Source organism: Mustela lutreola, chromosome 10 (assembly GCF_030435805.1).
Source record: "Mustela lutreola isolate mMusLut2 chromosome 10, mMusLut2.pri, whole genome shotgun sequence".
NCBI lineage: Eukaryota > Metazoa > Chordata > Mammalia > Carnivora > Mustelidae > Mustela > Mustela lutreola.
This window is the reverse complement of record NC_081299.1, coordinates 1,299,738-1,318,940: the sequence shown is the minus strand read 5'-3', so window position 1 is coordinate 1,318,940 and position 19,203 is coordinate 1,299,738. Positions and strand designations below refer to the sequence as shown.

Below are 19,203 nucleotides of genomic sequence, written 5' to 3'. Positions count from 1 at the left end.
TACAGCTTCACAATAGAGCTTGAAGCCTGGAATTGTGATGCCACCAGCTCTGGCTTTCTTTTTCACCATTCCTCTGGCTTTTCAGGGTCTTTTCTGGATCCATACAAATTTTAGGATTATTTGTTCTAGTTCTGTGAAAAATGTTGGCAAAATTTTGATTGGGATTGCATTCAATGTACAGATTGTTCTGGGTGGCATAGACATTTTAACATCTTCATTGGCATTCGTGGTGAATAATCCTTTTAATGTACTGTTGGATCCTCTTGGCTGCTATATTGGTTGGAAATTTTGCATCATTGTTCATCAGGGAATTGGTCTGTAATTCTCCTTTTTGGTGGGTTGTCTGGTTTGGCGATCAACGTAATGCTGGCCTCATAAAATGAGTTTGGATGTTTTCCTTCCATTTCTATTTTTTGAAACATCTTCAGAAGAAAAGGTATTAATTCTTCTTTAAATGTTTGGTAGAAATCCCCTGGGAAGCCATCCAGCCCTGGATTCTTGTTTGTTGGGAGATTTTTGATGACTGCTTCAATTTCCTTGCTGGCTTTGGGTCTGTTCAGGTTTTCTATTTCTTCCTGTTTCAGTTTTGGTAATTTATGTTTCGAGGAATGCATCCATTTCTTCCAGATTGACTAATTTGCTCGGGTATAGTTGCTCATAATATGCTCTTATAGTTGTTTGTAGTTTTTTGGTGTTGGTTGTGATCTCTCCTCTTTCATTCGTGATTTTATTTATTTGGGTCCTCTCTCCCTCTCTCTTCTCTTTTTGATAAGTCTGGCAAGGGCTTTCTTGGTCTCGTTAATTTTTTAAAGAACCATCTCCCCATTTCGTTGATCTATTTTACTGTTCTTTTGGTTTCTATTTCATTGATTTCTGCTCTGATCTTTATTATTTCTCTTCTCCTGCTAGGTTTAAGCTTTATTTGCTATTCTTTCTGCTGCTCCTTTAGGTGTAGGGTCAGGTTGTGTATTTGAGAGTTTTCTTGTTTCTTGAGAAAGGCTTATATATACTTTGTATATACAAAGAAAGGCATGTATATACTTTGTATATACTTTGTACATACAAGAAAGGCTTGTATATACTTTGTTTCTATAGACTTTCCTCTTAGGACCCCCTTTGCTGCATCCCAAAGGTTTTGAAAAGTTGTGTTTTCATTTTCGTTTGTTTCTATTAATTTTTTAAAGTCTTCCATAATTTCCTGGTTGACCCATTCATTCTTCAGTAGAATGCTCTTTACCCTCCATGTATTTGAGTTGTTTCCAAATTTCCTCTTGTGGTTGAATTCCAGTTTCAGAGCATTGTGGCCCGAAAATATGCAGGGAGTGATCCCAATCTTTTGGTACTGGTTGAGACCTGATTTGTGATGTGCTCTGTTGTGATCTATGTGATCTATTCTGGAGAATGTTCCATGTGTGCTCGAGAAGAATGTGTATTCTGTTGCTTTGGAATAGAATGTTCTGAATATATCTGTGATGTCCATATGTCCAGTGTGTCATTGAACACTGCGGTTTCCCTGTTGATCTGCTTAGACGATCTGTCCATTGTTGCAAATGGGGTGTTAAAGTTCCTACTATTATTGTACTTTTTATCAATGTGTTTATTTAATTTTGTTATTAATTGTGTAGTATAATTGGTTGCTCCTATATTGGGGCAAAAATATTTACAACTGTTAGATCTTCTTGTTGGATAGACCCTTTAATTATGATATACTGTCCTTCCTCATCTCTTATTATTGTCTTTGGTTTAAAATCTAATTTGTCAGATATGAAGATTGTCACCCCGGCTTTCTTTTGATGTCCATTAGCATGGTAAATGGTTTTCCACCCCTTCTCTTTAAATCTGGAGGTGCCTGTGGGTCTAAAATGAGTGTCTTATAGACAGTATATTAATTTTTTAAAATGCAATCTGATATCCTGTGTCTTCTAATTGGGGCATTTAGCCCATTTACATTCAGGGTAACTGTTGAGAGAGATGAACTTAGTGCCATTGTACTCCCTGTAAAGTTACTGTTTCCATAGATCGTCTCTGTTCCTTTCTGGTCTATGTTACTTTGGGGTTCTCTTTGCTTAAAGGATCCCCCTTAATATATCTTGCAGGGCTGGTTTATTGGTCACAAATTCTTTTAGTTTCTGTTTGTCCCAGAAGCTCTTTATTTCTCCTTCTATTCTGAATGACAACCTTGCTGGATAAAGTATTCTTGGCTGCATGCTTTTCTTCTTTAGTGCCTTGAATATATCTTACCAGTCCTTTTTGGCCTGCCAGGCTAAAAAGATCTATCCACAGATAGATCTGCTGCGAGCCTTATGTTTCTAGCCATGTTGTTTAAAGACCTCTTGACCTGAGCTGCTTTCAGGAATTTTCTGTTTGTCTTTGAAATTTGCAAGCTTCACTATTATATGTCAAGGTGTTGACCTATTTTTACTGATGGGGAGGGGGTGTTCTCTGTGCCTCCTGGACTTGAATGCTTGTTTCCTTCCCCAGATTAGGGAAGTTCTCGGCTATGATTTGTTCACATATACCTTCTGCCCCTCTCTTTTCCCTCTTCCTCTGGGACCTCAACTATTCTAACTGTCCCGCTTTCTGGCATCACTGATCTCTTGAATCTTGCCCTCATAATCCAGTACATGTTCACCTCTCTTTTTCTCAGTTTCTTTATTCTCCAGCGTTTGTCTTCTGTAGCACCAACTCTCTCTTCTGCCTCATTTAGTCCAGCAGTGAGGGCCTCCATTTTTGTATTGCATCTCAATAATGGCTTTTTAAAGAATTTTGACCTGGTTAGATTTTAGCTCTTTCATTCCTCCAGCAAGGGATTCTCTCGCGTTTTCTGTGCTTATTTCAAGCTCGGCTAGTATCTTCGTAATTGCCGTTTTGAATTCTAACCCTGACGCCCTATGCATCTCCACAATGTGCGAACCCCCAGCTGTCAGTACTGCCTTTTGTTCTTTGTGGGGTGAGTTCTTCCATCTTGTCGTTGTGTCTTGCAACAAGTGGTCACTTTCCTATGGGTAGAATTGCAGCAATTCTCTCCTTAGACGCCTGTTGAGGTTGCAGGTGTTCAGAATGGTTTGATAGCTCTCTAGCTGAATTCCAGGGACTGGATGAAATTAGGGTCCCCTACTCACCCACCACCTTACCTCTCTCTCCTGGAGAATGGATTTTGGAACCCAGCCTGAGTAGGCATGCTAATTGTGCTGCAGGGTCATTGCTTCTAGGATTTCACAGGGAATGCTTTAGAAAGTGTGCCCTCACACCTCCCTCCCTCGTGGGTATCAATGCACAGATGCACTGAGAGACGTATAATCACAAGGTCACGCCGAGAGCTCCGGTTCCAGACAAACCACAGTTGGCATCCCTCTCTGTTCCTGACAGGAGCACAGTTCCTTTGTCCAGAACTTGTTTGTTCACTGGCTCTGTCCTAGAAGACACAGCTACTTGTCTCAGGACTGCTGCCATTATGAGAATCCTGACGACTTTCGAGTTCAGTATTTGCTTGCCATTATTTTTTTCTTTAGTCCAAATACCATTCTCCAGAGTTGCATAGGTTCGTTTTCTTTTCTCTTGGTGGTTGCTTTGTTCATTTGAGATACGGTTTTGTTCATTGAGTTTCAATTGTTTTACAAGTTTGCATTCAACCCTTGTTGATTCAATCTGTTGTTAACGCCAAAAAAATAAAACTACCCATTATTTTACCAGCAAAAATGGTTTCTTTGGGAATAGCAATCTGAGACGTGCACTCTGAGACCAACAGGGTACAGGAAAACTCTGGGCGCCCAGAGACCAAAGCAGAGGCAACCACGGAGGGACCGTGTTTTAGAGGAAAGGCTGTTCCCCCATCGTGCTGGGGGAAAAGGTCGGGAATGTGACCTTTCATTGGCTGGGCTGGGACAGTCTCTCATTAGCTGCTATGACATTTCTCATTGGCTGCGCCAGGGCTGTCTCTCATTGGCTGCGCTGTTGCTGGGTGGGAGGAAGCTTTCCTTCCTCGCTGGGGCGGTGGACAAGCAGCATCCTCCAGCAAGGTCTGCGTCTTCCTGCCGGGTCCGCCCTGGACCCCAGTGCGGCCCCTCCCTGCTCCACGGGGCCTGGCAGAAGAGGACAGGCCTGGGCAGGATGCCGGCCGCGCTGCTGCGAGCACCGCCTGCTGCCCCGAGGCAGTGCCCGGCAGACCCCGCAGGCGCTCCTCCGGCCCCCACCACCGTGCCCGCTGCTCGCCCTATGCCCTGGGTCGCGAGTTCTAGGGTGTCACTGCGACAGCCCTCGTGCACCGCCTGCCGCAGCCAGACCTGAATTCCGAAGGGTGCGGGAGGACGGCCCGGTGCCGGGTAAGAGCTCATCAGCGTCCAGGACGCACACTGGGACCGGACTGCGCCGCCCTCCCGGCTTCTTGGCAGGAGGAGGCCCGTGGGACCGGCAGGTGGCCACAATGCCCATTCAGCGGGACTCTTGCTGTGCTGCTGGAGGAAGCCCTGGTCCCTCTCCTGCGAACCAGGACCCCTACCCCTGAGAACCCAGAATTGCCCGATGAGAGCACATTCCTCAAGGGCGTGGGGCTCAACGTCCCCCCCCCCCCCCTCCTCAGCACTGGAAGGGCTCAGGACTCAGCCAGAGACCGATGGAGCAGTGAGGCACACGCTGGCGGCCCTGGTCTCCATTTTCCCGTGGCGGGGACCCATGTGGGGGCAGCTCCAGACCTGGGGCTCCGGCAAGGAGATGCCTGCCTTGCCTCCTGCCTGCACCAGCTTGGGCACCAGGGAAAGGACTCCCCGAGCTGGCAGGCAGGGCACCCCGAGCTCCGGCCTCCTGCTGGCCAGGGGGAAGGGAGCTGGGAGCAGAACGAGCTGCTCGGCTCAGTTCTCAGGCTGACTCGGGCTGGACTCGGGCTCGCTGGCCCAAGAGGCCCTTCTTCCCTCCCTCAAAACCCTGGGCCAGGGAGGAGCCGGAAGAGAGGGTGTCTGTCGAAGCAGAAACAGACCTGGGGTGAAGTGGTCGCGAAGAGGGGTGGGGTTTGCAGAGGGGAAGCCACGGGGGGCTCAGGGCTCCCAGGGCTGCGGGAGAAGGGAGAATGACACTGGGGAAGGGCTTGCGACGCGGGGAGGAGCCTGCAGCCAGGCCTGGCGGCCTCGGGGCAGAGCTGTGGGGTGTGTCCCTTGGGGCAGGGGCAGGCCTGTCCCGTGCTGACCCATGACTTTCCTCCAGAAACCTCTGACCCGTTCACCCCTGGACTGGCAAGGAGGGGCCGCGTCTCGGGCACAGAAAATAAATGCCTCGATAGAGTCCGCAGGCGCGTCTGTCGAAGACGTGTGACGCGGGCGTGTGTGGTTCCCCTGTCCCCAACCCCGTGTTGCCCCCGCCCCTGGTGTTCCTGCAGTCCTGGCTGAGGCGCTGTGCTGCTCACTGGAGCCCTTTGGGTGAGACTCTCAGATCGGTGGTTCTCAGAACGCGCCTGATGGGATGGGGCAGGAGCGCGCAGAAGGACTGGAAAGGGCTAAAACGCGGGGGCGGCTGGGAGCCGGCGCCTGACACATGCGGCTTCTGTGCTTGGGAGGGTGTCACATGTTGAGTTCTGTGGTGCCCTCAAAGGTCACGAAACAGCTGAGATGTGACCAGCACCTCACCCCGCGCCTTCTGGGCTGGAATTCAGGTGTCCTCCCTGGTGAGCCCAAGGACACCCGGGCCGGGCGCGCTGCTCCAAGGGCACCGGGACATCGCGCTGGTCCTCACTGCCCAACCTCATGCCATGTAGACACTGGGATGAGGCACCGTGGTGGCCACAGTGGCCGTGGGCAGGCAGGACAGTGACCTAAGTGGACCCTCAGGTGGGACTCTCTGGGGGCGCTTTGGGTGGATAGGTGATGTTTACAGCGGCCGCATCCGATGCGGGGAATGTTGAATGAAGGGACAGAGGTTGCACTCTGAGCCCGTCCCTAGATATGACCCCTTCCTGAGGCCCTGGCCTGGGGCCCGCCGCTCCCGTGAACAGCCCAGCACTGTCTTAGAGGACAGCATGTGGCCTGCTATGCTCACTGTCACTGGGATGTCACTGGGTTGGGGATCCTCAGGGACAGAGTGGGGACTCTGCTTCAGAAACGAGCCGACGGGCGTCTTGTAAAACAATTCTGGGACCGGGCCAATCCCCAAAGTAAGGGCAGTAGCAGATTGGAACGCACTGCTGAACTAGGCAGCGAGGGGCGCCGCGGGGCAGGCTACAGGGCGCGGGTAGGCTTCCCCGCCCATGGACGCGGACTTGCCGGTGCGCAGAGAAGGGTGGTCACGCTAGAAAGCCTCAAAACTCACCATTCAGGCAAAACTCATCCGTGGGGGAAGTTTCAGGAGAAACAGGGTGTTCGCATACTCTCAAAACATCTGCAAAGTAGTTTCTAACAACAAATTTTAAAACATGTTTATTGGTTATTGGTTGAGTAATCTTAATCCCATTGAGAAATCATTTATGGCCTGTTATCACGCCAGATTTGTGGTCCATCCTGTGTCGCCATGAGGTAGGTGCCGGCAGGCCCATCCTGCAGATGGGCAAGCTGGGGCTCAGAGGGCTGGGGGTGAGTGGAGCCAAGAGTGGGTGGTGGCTGGGTCCTCACCTGCGCAGAGGTGAGGGGAGGGCTCTGGGCCCTTCACGAGATGGATGGGACACAGGTGGGGTCCCCAGGGACCCCTGAGCAGGGCCGGTCTTGCTCTGTTGGGTAAAGTGCGAAGTCAGCCCGGGGAAGGGCCCCTGGGGACCTTGGCACCTTCTAGCAGGCACAGCTCAGGACGGCTTGGGTGTCTGCCTCCAGGATCCATCCATCCGTAAGTGGGTCATTCCGTCCCAGGGGACACAGATGTTGTCTCCTCCATAGCCACTGTGGTGACGTCTGGTGGGACCCTCGGGACCTGGACGGACAGACACGGCATCCCCTTCTGTGACCAGCTCATACATCCAGCACCGAGACACTGCCCGCCCTGCATCCAGCCCGGGGCCCTTGTGGTGCTCAGGGTCAGTCGAGCTTCTCAGGCAGGACAGGGGCCTCCCTTCCCGGGTTGGCCTGGTCTCACACTAAGGACTCAGGGCCCTCCGAGAATGGGACCAGCCCCCCACCCCGCCTGCCCCAACAGCATCACCACCAGTGGGTCGGTGGGGGACGATCCCGGATACCTGGTGAAATAGTCCCGCCTTCGTGGGTCCCCCTGAAAAACAGAGACACTGTCACGTCGGGGTCAGTCTCGGTGGTCTCACAGCGATGGGGCTGGAGGGACCGGAGCTCCTGGCTTCTCCCTGTGTGGTCTTCCTTGAGAGAAGGACCCTCTGGGAGAAAGGCCAGACCCGTGTGGACAGGGCTCCTTGCTGGACTTGTCCAGTCGGGGGAACAGGACATGGGACAACATGGGGACACCTCCTGCCCGAGTCCCCAGCTGCCAAACCCTGCCCCTAACCCACTCCAGTGTGATGTCACCCAGGGAAAGAGAGTAAGCACTTCACAGGGGACGGTCACCCACCCCTCAGGGAGCTGATGCCCCAGAACTGGGAGAGAAGGAGCAAGCGCTGGCCCCTGGCCGGCCCGCTCAGAGCCTGGGGCCCTGAGACCTGCCTGCTGCCTGGGGGCCCCGGGCTGAGCACCCAGGACACGTTAGCTGACAGTGGCCCGAGATGCTGGCTGACCTTCCCCACTTGGACTCTGCTGGGTGCCTGCTGCCTGTTGGGCAAGCACGGGCCTCCCCAAAGGCCAGAACCTGGTCTGCAGAGCCAGGGCCCGGCCCGACGTGGAGCCCAGCGCAGGCAGAAGGGAATGAGTGAAGGTCCTGGAGCCTCTGGGGGGCTCGGCCTTGCCCGCGGGGGGGCTCGGCCTTGCCCGCGGCGGGGCTGCTGTGGCCCCTCCACCCCAGCCCTGTGCTCCCCCCACGCTCTCCGCCTGCCCTGTGCTGCTCTGTCCCTGAGGGCAGACAGGGCCTTGGAGTCCCTGGTGGGGAGTGGGCATGGGGGGGTACCCGGCAGGGGGTCCTGGTGCAGGGGGCCCTGTCTGCCTGGCCCTCCGCCCCCCGAGACCCCATGACACCAGGACTCCCACTCAGCGGGAAGCACCCCCAGGCCGGCACAGCCCCCCGAGAGGAGCCAAGGAGTCCCGGAGACGCTCCTGCCGGCCGCCTGCGCCCGTCAGAGGGAGACAGCCGGGAGACGCCCCGACGGGACCCCAGCGCGCAGCTCACCGGGCGTCCGTCTCCTTCTCATCCTTATCCCAAGGACTAGGAGGCAGAACACCGCTGTGGCAACACAGACGCTGCCCACCACAGCGGGCAGCGGGGAGGAGCACGTGACGTCTGAGCTGCTGGTCCCGGGCTCCGCTTGTGTCTGCAAAGGGCCGTCGCACCTAGGAGAGAGCAGCGGGGCGGACGCGAGCTGCTCGGCGGGGGGCCCGGCACTCAGAGCCCGGAGGGTCCCCGAGGGAAGGCGGCTGCCCGCGGCGCGCTCCAGCGGCTCAGGGTGGGAGCTCCCTGCTATGGGCAGACGGAGCGAGGGGACAGGGGGAAAACGGGATGCCCGGGGACAGGGACGGAACAGGGATGGGGTCAGAGGAAACAGGGCAGAGAGCCCAGACCAGGGGGCACAGAGGGATAACCTGGGGGAGGCAGGTGGTGAGAGGACCTGCCCCTCCCCCCAAAGCAGCCACGTCTGGTCACCCCAGGTTCCCCTCAGGACCCGAGGATGAGCATTCGGGAGTCCTGTCACCTCTCGGGCTCCCTGAGAACCTTCTTGACAGCTCTCCCCGACTCCAGATTCGCTAGGCGTCCCCACAGCCCTGGCATCTGAGGATGCCCCAGAACCACAGGCGCCCCAGAAAGCTGGCAGCACCTCCCTCCAGATTTGCCCCAGGACAGAAGGTCCATCCTTGGCCTCCGGGAAGCTCACATCAGCCACCGTGCTGGGGGCATGAGCCACAGGGTCCAGCAGCTGATGTCCTGGAGGCCGGCCCATGATGGGGAGCAGGGGGAGCCCTGGAGACTCTGCTGGAGGAGCGCCCCCCCCCGGGGACACGGAGCCGAGACCACCCCAGGGTCACCTACATGCTCCAGGGCTGGCACTCCTCCAGGGTCCCACTGGGTGAGAAGGTCCCAGGCGGGCAGTCTTCACACACCCTGTCCTGCCGCTCCGTGCCTGGGAAACGACAGGGCCGGGCAGAGGGGAGGCGGGGGGCCCCGGCTAGGAGGAAAACTGGGTCCCCCCAACACACATGGGCTTGGGTCCAGGGTCTGTCTTTTCGGAGGGTGCCAGGGACCAGGCTCTCGGCTGCTGAGCAGAGAGGCCAGGGGTCAGGGCACCCAGGGTCTGCGGCTCACCTCTGGCCCGCACCCTCTGGCCAGGTCTGCAGGGCGTGTGGGGACTGCACTCTGCACAGTCGTCCCCATCCTCACTGACACAGAAGTAGCCCTGGTCACAGACGCACACAGTGTTCTCTGTCTGGGAGCACTTCTGCCTGGTCACCAGGCCCATGGCTGAGACCCAAGAGAAGGAGCTGAGAGCAGCTGCATGTGCTGCCGTGGGCAGTGCTGAGCCCCCCATCCCGGGAGGAGACCAAGTAGAGGCCTGCACAGCAGCCGCAGGCCTTTGGGCTCCTGTCCGGGATCGGGGACGGGGTTGGTGACCAGCTCCCTCAGCCCAGCTTTGCCGCCTGCTGTGCGTGTGTCTGGGTCCCGCTGTGCTCCTGCTGGAGGGCCCGTCCAGGTGCACGCCCTGCTCAGCCCAAAGCTGGGCCTGCGGGTGCTGGACACAGGGGTGTGTGTCCCAAGGGGCTCTGAGGGACAGCAGCAGCAGCGGCCGGGGCTGGCCGAGGAGGAGCTGTCAGGAGGATGGTGAAAGGCTGTCCTCAGGGGGGGAGCCAACCCGCCGGGAAAACAGCCTCGTCCCGAGGGGCCCACACAGGAAGTGAAAACCACAGTCAGCAGCGGGGGCAGTCCCAGAAGGCAGGTCCCAGCCCTAGGCCACCCACGCCGGAAGAGCCTGCCCCTCGGGCAGGCTCCCATGCTGCAAGCAGGCTAGTCAGAGCCAGGCAGACGGCGAGTGGCAGTGGGGCTGGGGTCATGCGGGGCCTGGGCTCAGCCTTGAGCCCCTGCTGAGGGACAGCCTCTCAGCCATCCGCACCCCAACCTCGGCCCCATAAGACAGGGTTTCCTTTGGGGCCTCGAGGACCTGTGGGTGAGCCGGGGCTCTAAGACCTTGTGCTTCACTCCCCCGGCTGGACCCAAAAGCACTGAGGCTTCTGCTGGGTCCTGCCTTTCCTCCTGGGGTGCCTCCACCCCAGCCCACCCGGCAGGAAGAAGACAAGGGTCCGAATGCTGAGCCACAAGCAGGCCCTGGTGGGGAAGGGTGCTGTGCGGGTGTGGACACTGAGGGCGAGCACAGTCCAGTCCCCCAGGACCAGCGGTATGGGCGAGGCAGGACAGGACCCGTGGCTTGGGGGTCCACGTGAGGGGTTCAGGGTGACGGGCTCCCCGCACTCTGGACAGTGCTTCGAACAGGGAGCTATGACAGTGCTGGTCCCCTGGGGAGGCAGGTGTGGACAGAGGCGCACGTCCCTGGAAGGGTTCCCGTGCAGACGCCTGTCCTGCAGACGAGGTGGGATGCGGCACAGCGGTCCCAGCCCCGTGGCTGCCCACTGCAGCGGGCCGTGGGTCCCCAGTGGGGTGGTGGCTGTGGCCAGGGGTCCTACCTGGGTCACACACTCGGCACTGTAGGCACTCGCTCAGGCCATTGAGGTGGGCCGTGTAGGTCCCCAGGTCACAGGGGGCACACACCGTGCCAGTCAGCTCCCCACAGGCCTCTTTCACCCGATAACCTGCGCCCAGGGGGAGCTGTGTCATTTGGGCCTGGAGAGGGCCCTGTCGGAGCCCACCCCGCCTGCCCCCTTGAAGCCCCCAGCATGTCCCGGGACTGAAAGCCACCTGAGCTGTCCCCCACACCACGCTTCGTGTCCTGCTGCCTCCCACCCAAGAGGGCAGAAGGCGGTGGGAACATTCTGGAAGGAGGTGGAGGCCTCCGGGTATCATGTGGGCATGACTGTGCTCCAGCGCCTGCTCTGGGCCCCGGCTTCTGGCCATAAGTCGGCCAGTTGGGCCCCCACGCCGCATGCCTCTACCTTGCAGCTGTGAGGGTCCTGGGAGGGAGAGACTCAGCCCTCCCCGCCTGTGCCCTGCTCCAGGGCTTCAGCTGAGCCCAGGCACTGGAGCTTGGTCCCTCTGGGGCTGCACCCACCTGGGCTGCACTTGGGACAGCATTCGGAGCCCACTGGGTACTCCTCCTCTTTGCATGCGGCCATGGCTAGAGCACAGGGGAGGGACCCCAGGAGCAACAGGTACAGGGCTTGCAGGACACGGGATCCTCGCTGGAGGGGAGGGGCGGCCAGGGCTGCCCTGGGGGCCTCGGGCTCACCCCCGAGAAATGGGGCGGCAGCAGCCCCTGGGGAGCCGCAGGGTGGGAGAGGGACAGTCAGAGGAGTCACCGGCCAGCAGCGGAGATGGGGGGCTTCCGGCCTGACGGGGAGGGGGCCTCTCTGCGGGACTCTGGTTCCAGGGCTGACTCTGCCGGGCGGCGCAGGAGGTTTCCTGTGGAGTAACCAACAGCCAGTCCCACAGCCCAGCGGCCGGGTCAGGGAGCCGCCCTCTCTGCACAAGTAAGGTTTTATTTAATCAAGTGTCAGCCAGGCTGGGGTGGAGGGCGGAGGGGGTTGGCTTGGCTCCCTGACCTCCTGCTTCCCATGAGCAGCCTCCAGGACCGGCCTGAGGGCCTGGAAGTGGGGGTGGGGGAAGGGCGTCCACAGAGGACAGGAGTGGTTCCGTGGCTGCTCGGTATGGCTTCCTGCCTCTCTACTGCCCCACTCCCAGGGATCAGGGGGCTGGGGGCCAGGGGCTGGGTCAATGTCCCCTGGGACAATGCTGGGGGACAAAAGCCCATGTGGGACCAGGAGCAGATGGGGCCCAGGGCAGGGTCCGCAGAGAGAGCTGGGCTCCTGCGGAGTCAGGGCAGGAACACCAGGAAGCACTGGGACACACACACACAGAGACACACACACACACACACACACAGAGGCTCCGGGACTCACCTGGCTCAGGGCATCAGGCTTGGGTGCCCGGCTGCAGGGGGGCAGCTCCCAGCCTCCAGGAGGCTCCATGTCCCTCCTCAGGACCCCTCATCCCCCGCCAGCAGCCCAGCTCACACTCAACCTGGAACCTGCCTCGTCTAAACTGAAAGGGAAAGAGAAACTGGGGCCCCGCGAGGGAGCATCGGCTGTTGCAATCGGTTCAGTCTGTCCATACCGGGCTTTGTCGGGGTCAAGCTGCCTATGGCCAGGACCCCACAGGAGCCCACAGGCATGGGAGAAAGGGGGCGCGGGGCCCGCAGTGCAGGAGGCAGGAGGTGACCGCAAGGCAGAAGAGCTCGAAAAGGGAGGGGGAGGCCACCAGGCGGGACCACAGAGCACAGCCGTGGCAGTTCCTCCTGCCCCACTCAGTGAGCCGCACCCAGGTCTGGCTCAGGAGTCTCTCCTGGACTCCCTGTCCCTTAGCGGCCCCCTGACTTTGCTGTAGAGCTGGGGGCCCCCCAATTGTGCGTCTGCGTCTCCTCGGCTGCCCTGACACCCGGGGAGCCCCCGGCTGCTCCCCTCCAGCACCGGCACCAAGGCCACAAGAGGAGCCCCCTGCTTTCCTGCTCCTGTCACAGCGTCTACAGAAGCAGGGTGACCGGCCCCCCAAAGGACCCCGTCTCCCACGCAGTGCCCTCTGTCAGGGATGGAGGGGCTGGTTTCCACCTACACATTCCTGAGCACAGCTCAGCACAGGGGGTCCCTCCCCAGACTGCTGGAGGCCGCGGGGAGGGGGAGCACCTTCAGTGCTCCCACCCAGGGTGGGGGTGACATTTTGCTTTCCCTGAGCTGCACCCACTGTCCACACCCCACCTGTCCCCAGGCTGGGGCTGGGCTGGCTCATTCCTGCTCCCATCTCACAGATGGGCCGTGGGCCAGTGGGCTCAGAAAGCAACAGGGCTGGGCGCCTGGGTGGCTCAGTGGGTTAAGCCTCTGCCTTTGGCTCGGGTCACGATCTCAGGGTCATGGGATCGAGCCCCACATCGGACTCTGCTCAACAGGGAGCCTGCTTCCTCCTCTCTCTCTGCCTGCCTCTCTGCCTACTTGTGATCTCTGTCTGTCAAATAAAGAAATAAAACCTTAAATTAAAAAAAAAAAAAAAGCAACATGGCCCGTCCCCGGGTCTCTGGAGTACAGACAATGCTCAGACCCTAACCCTAATCTCCCCATGTAGAAGGCGCTCTCCCCACCTGGGCTTCCCCAGAGCACTGTGGCCCCCCGAGGTGGTGACCTTGTGGGCAGCTTAGGGGTGGGGGACCCCCACGTGCCTGGGGCCCCAAGATGCAGGCGGGGCGGGCTGGCGAGAGGCAGCGCACCCCTGCTGATGCCTCAGATGGCAAGTGTCCTGAGGAGCCCCCCTGGGGCCCCATGGCTCTCACGTCCCCGCTCAGCCCGGGGCTCCTGGGATGGGCATGAAACCCTCCGACTTCCCTCATCCGTGAGGCTGCAAATCCATTACCCGCGGCGGCTTCCCTCCCAGCAGACCCATCCCGACCCGGCTGTGGGTGTCCAGTTCCATGGGCCCCGGGCAGGTCCCCATCAGATCCTGAGGTCGAGCCCTCACCAGGACCAGGAACCACCCCTTCAGTAGCTGACTGCTGGTGGCCCAGCGTGGACGGACCTTGAGCCCCTTCCTTGTCCTGACCTTGGCACCACGGGCCCTGGGGTCACTACCTAATCCCAGGTCCTGGGGACACTGAGGAGGACAGCCTTCGTGCCTGTCAGAGGGAGGCCCCACCCTGGACCGTCACCCCTTGTTGTCACCAGGACACACAGAACGGCTGCACTCTGCCTTCTCATTTCCACACGGTCACTGGATGTCACTTGACAGATCGCTGAACAGACCACGTCCAAGGGGGGGTTTGTGGCCCCATTCCCGAGTCTGACTTTACAGGGGACGCTGCCCGGCCTGAGATGCGCCCGATTCCCCCCTCGCTCGCCCATCCAGCCGACCAGCACTCTCGGGGCAGCTTCGTGTCCTGCGAGCGGCCCGCTGGCCAACGTCCCCTGCGGGTCCTGCCGGGACCCTTCGTGGGGACCCTCCCTCTGCCGGATGGCCGGGGACGAGCGAGGCCGGGGGCAGGGGGTCTGCAGGACCGTCAAGCCGTCCGCTCTGGGGGTACTGGGTTGAACTAGTTGGGCAGGGCGACCTTGGAGATGGTCTGGACCTGCCCCTCTTTGCTCCAAGAGGCCAGGGACATGCCTCGTGCTCTCGGGCGCGTGGGCTGTTGCCCAGCAAGCCAAGGGGGACCCCATGCCCACTGGGAGGGAGGAGTCCCGTGAGCACCTCAGGTCCTTCCGAAACAGTGAGCAGCGACCCGGAGCGACGCGTGCAGGGGGACGCGCTTCTGTGGGACTCTGACCTGGGACCCGGCCTGTGGGTGAGACCCCACCTCTGCAATGGGCGTGCTCAGGCCCACCCACTCAGAGAGGCTGGGACTCCGGGGGTGGCTGCGGGGACCCCAGGGGCAGGGGCTGCGTTCTCCTGCTCACCACTCAGTAAAAGCCCCAGGCCCACGCCCAGGCCTCCAGTAACCTTGGTAAAGTCCGTCTCCGAGGACGCCCGTGGGCTGCTGCTCTGTCGCTGTCCCTCAGCTGCCCAGCCCTGTCCCTGCTCGGGGGTCCGGGCCTGGGGTGGCAACCCCGTCTCCTCCTCCCCTGCCTGCAGCCCCCTTGAAGCTCCAGTGCCAGCAGCCCTAGAGAGAGAAGCAACCGACGCGGACAGGAGTCGCTGACCTCACGCTCCTCCTTATAGGGCTGTCCCAGAAACTGGCTGCCTCCGTTGTGGGGTCCCCGCTCCCCAGGGCCGGCAGCCCCCTCCTCACAGCACCTTCCCTGGCCTCTGGGGGCTGCACTCCCGGGCTCTGGAGCCGTGGGCCGCCCCGGATTCTTCCTTCCCCGGTGGTCGGCTTCGTCTCTCTGCTCCCCCTGCCTTAGTACCGGACACGAACGCTGCCCGTGGGAGACGGGGGCTGGACGCCTGCCCGCCGCTCCAGCCGGCCCAGGGTGACCACCATCCCCCAGGACCACCAGCCCATCCCCATGGACACAAGGTCCCCGAGGCAGGATGGCGTCAAGAGGACCCAGAGGCTTGGGAGCCCGCATAAGACCCCCACCAGATCCGGCTCTGTCCCCACACCAGAAGCCCGTTAGAGGTGCCCACGCCCCGCTCTTTACGTGTACACGCATACCCTCTGGCCTACAGGGGCTTCCAGTAAAGGTGAAGGGGCACCCTCTCCGCGCCCTGCACTCAGCCCTCACGTGCATTGGGAGGTGACCTAGAATGTTCTAGGAACCCCAGCAGCTCCCGGGTGTCTCAGAGCACACTAGGGGCCCAAGGCAGGCTGTTGGGGTGCGGGCACTCGCTGCGTCCTGCCGCACCGATTTGACCTCCCAGCCCGGCCATGTTCCTCCTCACGGAGGCGGCTGAGGGTCCCACCGGCTGGGACTGGCCCACATGCCCCTCACAGTTACTCCCTAATTCCATGAGCAAGGGACCCTCGGGAGGAGATCCTGGGCAGCAGGGGACGTGATAGGGCAGGAGCACCTGAATCATCACTGGGGAGTGAGGCAGGAGGAGGAGGTTGGCGGCAGGGCCCTCCCCCTCCACTGGGTGCCCCTTGCGGGCTGTCACCTGCTAGGCCCTCCCTTGCTCAGTGCTGTGCCCCCGGAATCAGCATGTCTGAGACTCCCTGGGGGTCCCGCACCCCATCTTCCCTGGTGGGTGATGTGAGCCCCAGCCTGGGGCCTCTCCTCCCATCGCCCCTGTGACCTGGGCCCCGGGACGGCCCCCCCGGTCCCGACTCAGCCCGATTTGTGCCCAGACACCCATGCGGCTCGAGCTGGGTGTCTCACCCTCAGACTACAGGGAGGGCCTGGCCGCCCGTCCCACTGCCTCCCTGTGACCTCCCGGTCAAGACGGTGCACGGCAACCCTGGGAATCCCCCGGCCACATTTCCCCTTTCTTCTTGAGGCAGATTTGCGGGGTCTTGGAGGGGTAGGAGAGAAACGGTGAAGGCTTGAGCCGGACCTCGGAGCAGGAGCGGGGGCGTCCTGAGACCCGGCCACAGCGGTGCTTCCTCCTCCCCTCTGCGTTCAGGCTACCCTCAGTGCCCCCCTCAGTGCCCCCCGGTCTGTGTGAGCTCCGGGCTGGACCCGGTGCAGTTCAGAGGCAAAGCGGCTGGGTCCTCCCCTCCCGGGGCTCCGGGTCTGAGCAGGGAGCCCCATCTATAAGCCAGAGATAAGTCACGTGGCGTGGTGAGCACCTGCTTAGTGAGGGGCAGAGGAACGATGCGGCCCTGGGGATGGGGGACAGGACATCTCTGAGAAAGAAGACAGTTGTGTAACATGGCTGGGAAGTGCCTGGGGTCCATTCTTGGTAAGGCGGGGTGTGGGGGGTGGGGGGGCTCACACAGCGCAGGACTGGCCAGGGCCCCCTCCCACAGGGCCACCATGCAGTCTTCAGGCTCGTGGGGGGCAGACAGAGTGGACAGGAGGCCGATGGGCTAGCTCCCGGGTTGGGCCAGGTGGAAGCCCTGAAAGGCAGGGAGCAGGGTGGGGAGGGTGCGGGGGGGGGGGAACACCGGAGACACCCAGAGGCGGAAAGCCTACAGGAGGCAGCTCCAGCATCATGTGGAGAGGAGGGTGGACGGCGCAGACCCCACAGCATGGCCTCATGCCTGCGACAGAGGGGAAGGATGCAGGGTTCAGGGGTCAGAGGAGGGCCAGAGGGTGTGCAGGGAGCCTGGGGACTTCCCAGACGTTGAGGGGCCGGCTCCTGGGAGCAGAACTGAGGGGACGGTCTGCCCGAAGCTCCAGACTGGGGTATCCGTTTCTGACCCCCATCCCCCCGCACCTCCGTGCCCCCCAATAGGAAGACCCTCCCCTCTCTCCCAAAACCAGGAGCCTGGAGGCAGCCGCGCCTCCCCCGGACAGCCGGGCCCTTCCTCACCCGCCCCTCCCCAGGCACCCACACCCTCAGCCCTCTCTCTCTCCACTGCCTGGCGGTAGCCGCGGCACCTTTCCAGCAGCAAGTCGAGCCGCGTCTGCCACTCCTACATTGTCTGGGCCTCGTGACCACACGCCTTAGGCTGGGCTGCTTAAACAGCACACATCGATTTCTCCAGGTTCTGGACACAGGAAGTCCAAGATCACGGGGCCAGCAAGGCCGAGGGCCTTGGCCGAGGCCTCTCTCCTTGGACCGCAGACGCTGCCGCCGTGCCGTGTCCTCCCTCTGCACACACACTGTTGGGCGGGGGAGCTCACATGTCCCTTCCTCTTTGTTTTGTTTTGAAGCCATCTCCTTGCCCAGCCTGCAGCCCAGGGCAGGTCTTGAACCCAAAACCCAAGATCAAGACCTGAGCTGAGATCAAGTCGCTGTCATGCAGCCCTAACTACCTCCGAGAATCCCCGTCTCCCGCTGCAGTCACAGTGGGTGTGAGAGCCTCCACGCGTGAATCTGAGGACACACAATCCAGGGCAACCTCCACCCAGAAGGTGAGCTCCTGAGGGCAAGGAGCTCTGGCCCCTGTCACTGCTGCGTCCCTAGCAGCAGGCACACAGCCCAGGCCCACGGGGACCCGGGAAGCGGAGGAAGCCTCCCGTCCGTGGAGAGGGGCCCACGCCATCAGCCGGGTTAATCAGTGACGTCACAGCGTGTCCGCATCTCCAGGAACACAGGCCACATGCTCACTCAGACACAGGAAAGTCACTGGCGGGCCACAGAACCACCAGCTGACCCTGGTGGCTTGTCACACACAGCCTTTGCTTCGCTCTGTTCCGCTTCTGATGCGGGCGAGGTATGTTAATACCAGGGGGTCATGGGACACGCAGGTCTTCAGGGCCAGTGTCCCCAGCAAGGAAACAGAGTGTCGGGACAGCCGAGACAAAACCGGGCGGGCACCACTTCGACGAGACCACGACAGCTTCCTGTCTGGCGGGACTGACATTTGCAACACATCCCAAACAAAACCAGTAACCGTGGAACGTCATTCACTGTCCAGTTGGTCCCCAGAGGTCAGCCCACGAGACCAGCAACATGTGAGCAATAACTCCACAGGCACTCGGGGACCTGATTCAAGCCCTGATTGGCACACCTTAGTAGCCAGTCCTCGGGGGGGCCCCCTCTCAGGATGCTCAAGACCGTTCCTCAAAAGTGCTTATAGAAACCCCTAAGGGCACCTGGGTGCCTCAGTCTGGGAAGCATCTGCCTTCAGCCGGGGTGGTGATCCCGGGGTCTGCAGGGATCGTGGGATAAAGCCGGGCTCCCTGCCCGGTGGGGCGTCTGTTTCTCCCTCCGCTCGTCCCCTGCTCGTGCTCTCCCTCAAACACACGAAGGAGATCTTTGAAAGAAATAAATAAAAAATAAAAGTCCCTATATTTGAGGACCAAAATGGCAACGCTCTCGGGTCCCCTGTTTCTCCAGGCGCTTCACACGGTGTCGATACACTTCGCTTTGCCACCCCTTGTCTGGCCCAGCTCCTCGTTCTTCAACGAGAGCGGCCAAGAACCACGGACACTAAGGGGACAAAGTCCTGTAACATTAACACACCCGGTCAGGAGCTCCCCGCTCTGGGCCGCCCTCAACGCACACACAGCCCCAATCCCCCGACACACCCCAAACCCCGTGCCCACCGCCCCCGGAGTGACCCCACGCCAGCGATCCCCCAACCTCACTGCGTGGGCACGTGCGGGGGTCCGACTGCAGGCGCGGAGTGTCAGTTCTGAACAGGGCGTTCTTTGTCAAGCAAATGCTGATCACCTGCGGTAGCTCTGGGCGGCCAACGCACCCGAAGACCCAACACCCACACGTACAGGCCTCCACGTGTGTATAGGACACATGGCACACAGCCCCGCCGCTAGGCCCGCGACAGGCATGACGAATCCCGCGCGCACTGTGCTTCCCTGCGTCCTGGAAAAGGTCGGGCCTCCTTCCGCTCAGCTCTGGCCAAGGACTAACTTCCCCTTTCTGCTTCATTCTCCTCTGCCTCGTCTGGGTTTTTCATAACACCATGTTTCCCTTTTACAAGAAAAAGCCCGAGGGGCAGATGGACTGACATCATTTCTGGTGAAGTCTGGGCCG

General features: G+C 60.1%; 1 protein-coding gene across 8 annotated transcripts; it reads right to left on the bottom strand.

Moving 5' to 3' along the window:
* Positions 1-6,374: 6,374 nt before the first annotated feature.
* Positions 6,375-18,708, bottom strand: TNFRSF14 (TNF receptor superfamily member 14). 8 transcript variants are annotated; one of them, XM_059136299.1, is made up of 7 exons: positions 11,237-11,448; positions 10,695-10,820; positions 9,325-9,480; positions 9,052-9,142; positions 8,197-8,357; positions 7,148-7,179; positions 6,375-6,885 (listed from the first exon to the last, which is right to left on the bottom strand). In XM_059136299.1, the coding sequence occupies exons 1-7, from the start codon at positions 11,298-11,300 to the stop codon at positions 6,811-6,813; spliced, it is 705 nt and encodes a 234-aa protein (XP_058992282.1). In that variant the 5' UTR covers positions 11,301-11,448; the 3' UTR covers positions 6,375-6,810. The 8 variants fall into 8 exon arrangements, 4 of the variants coding, with proteins under 4 accessions (XP_058992282.1, XP_058992283.1, XP_058992281.1 ...); XM_059136300.1 differs by lacking the exons at positions 10,695-10,820; positions 11,237-11,448 and adding an exon at positions 12,084-13,166 and having other exon boundaries at positions 7,148-7,297; XM_059136298.1 differs by lacking the exon at positions 9,325-9,480 and having other exon boundaries at positions 7,148-7,297.
* Positions 18,709-19,203: the final 495 nt, after the last annotated feature.

Bases quoted from the DNA above. Each gene is read 5' to 3' on its own strand.
- TNFRSF14 (XM_059136297.1), bottom strand. From the start codon at position 11,300: ATGGCCGCATGCAAAGAGGAGGAGTACCCAGTGGGCTCCGAATGCTGT. The intron at 8,358-9,051 runs GTAGGTGACCCT...GCTCTCTCCTAG, and splicing joins GAGTGCCAGCCCTGGAGCAT to GTGCGACGGCCCTTTGCAGA. The intron at 6,886-7,147 runs GTATCCGGGATC...CTGTCCGTCCAG, and splicing joins AGGCGGGACTATTTCACCAG to GTCCCGAGGGTCCCACCAGA.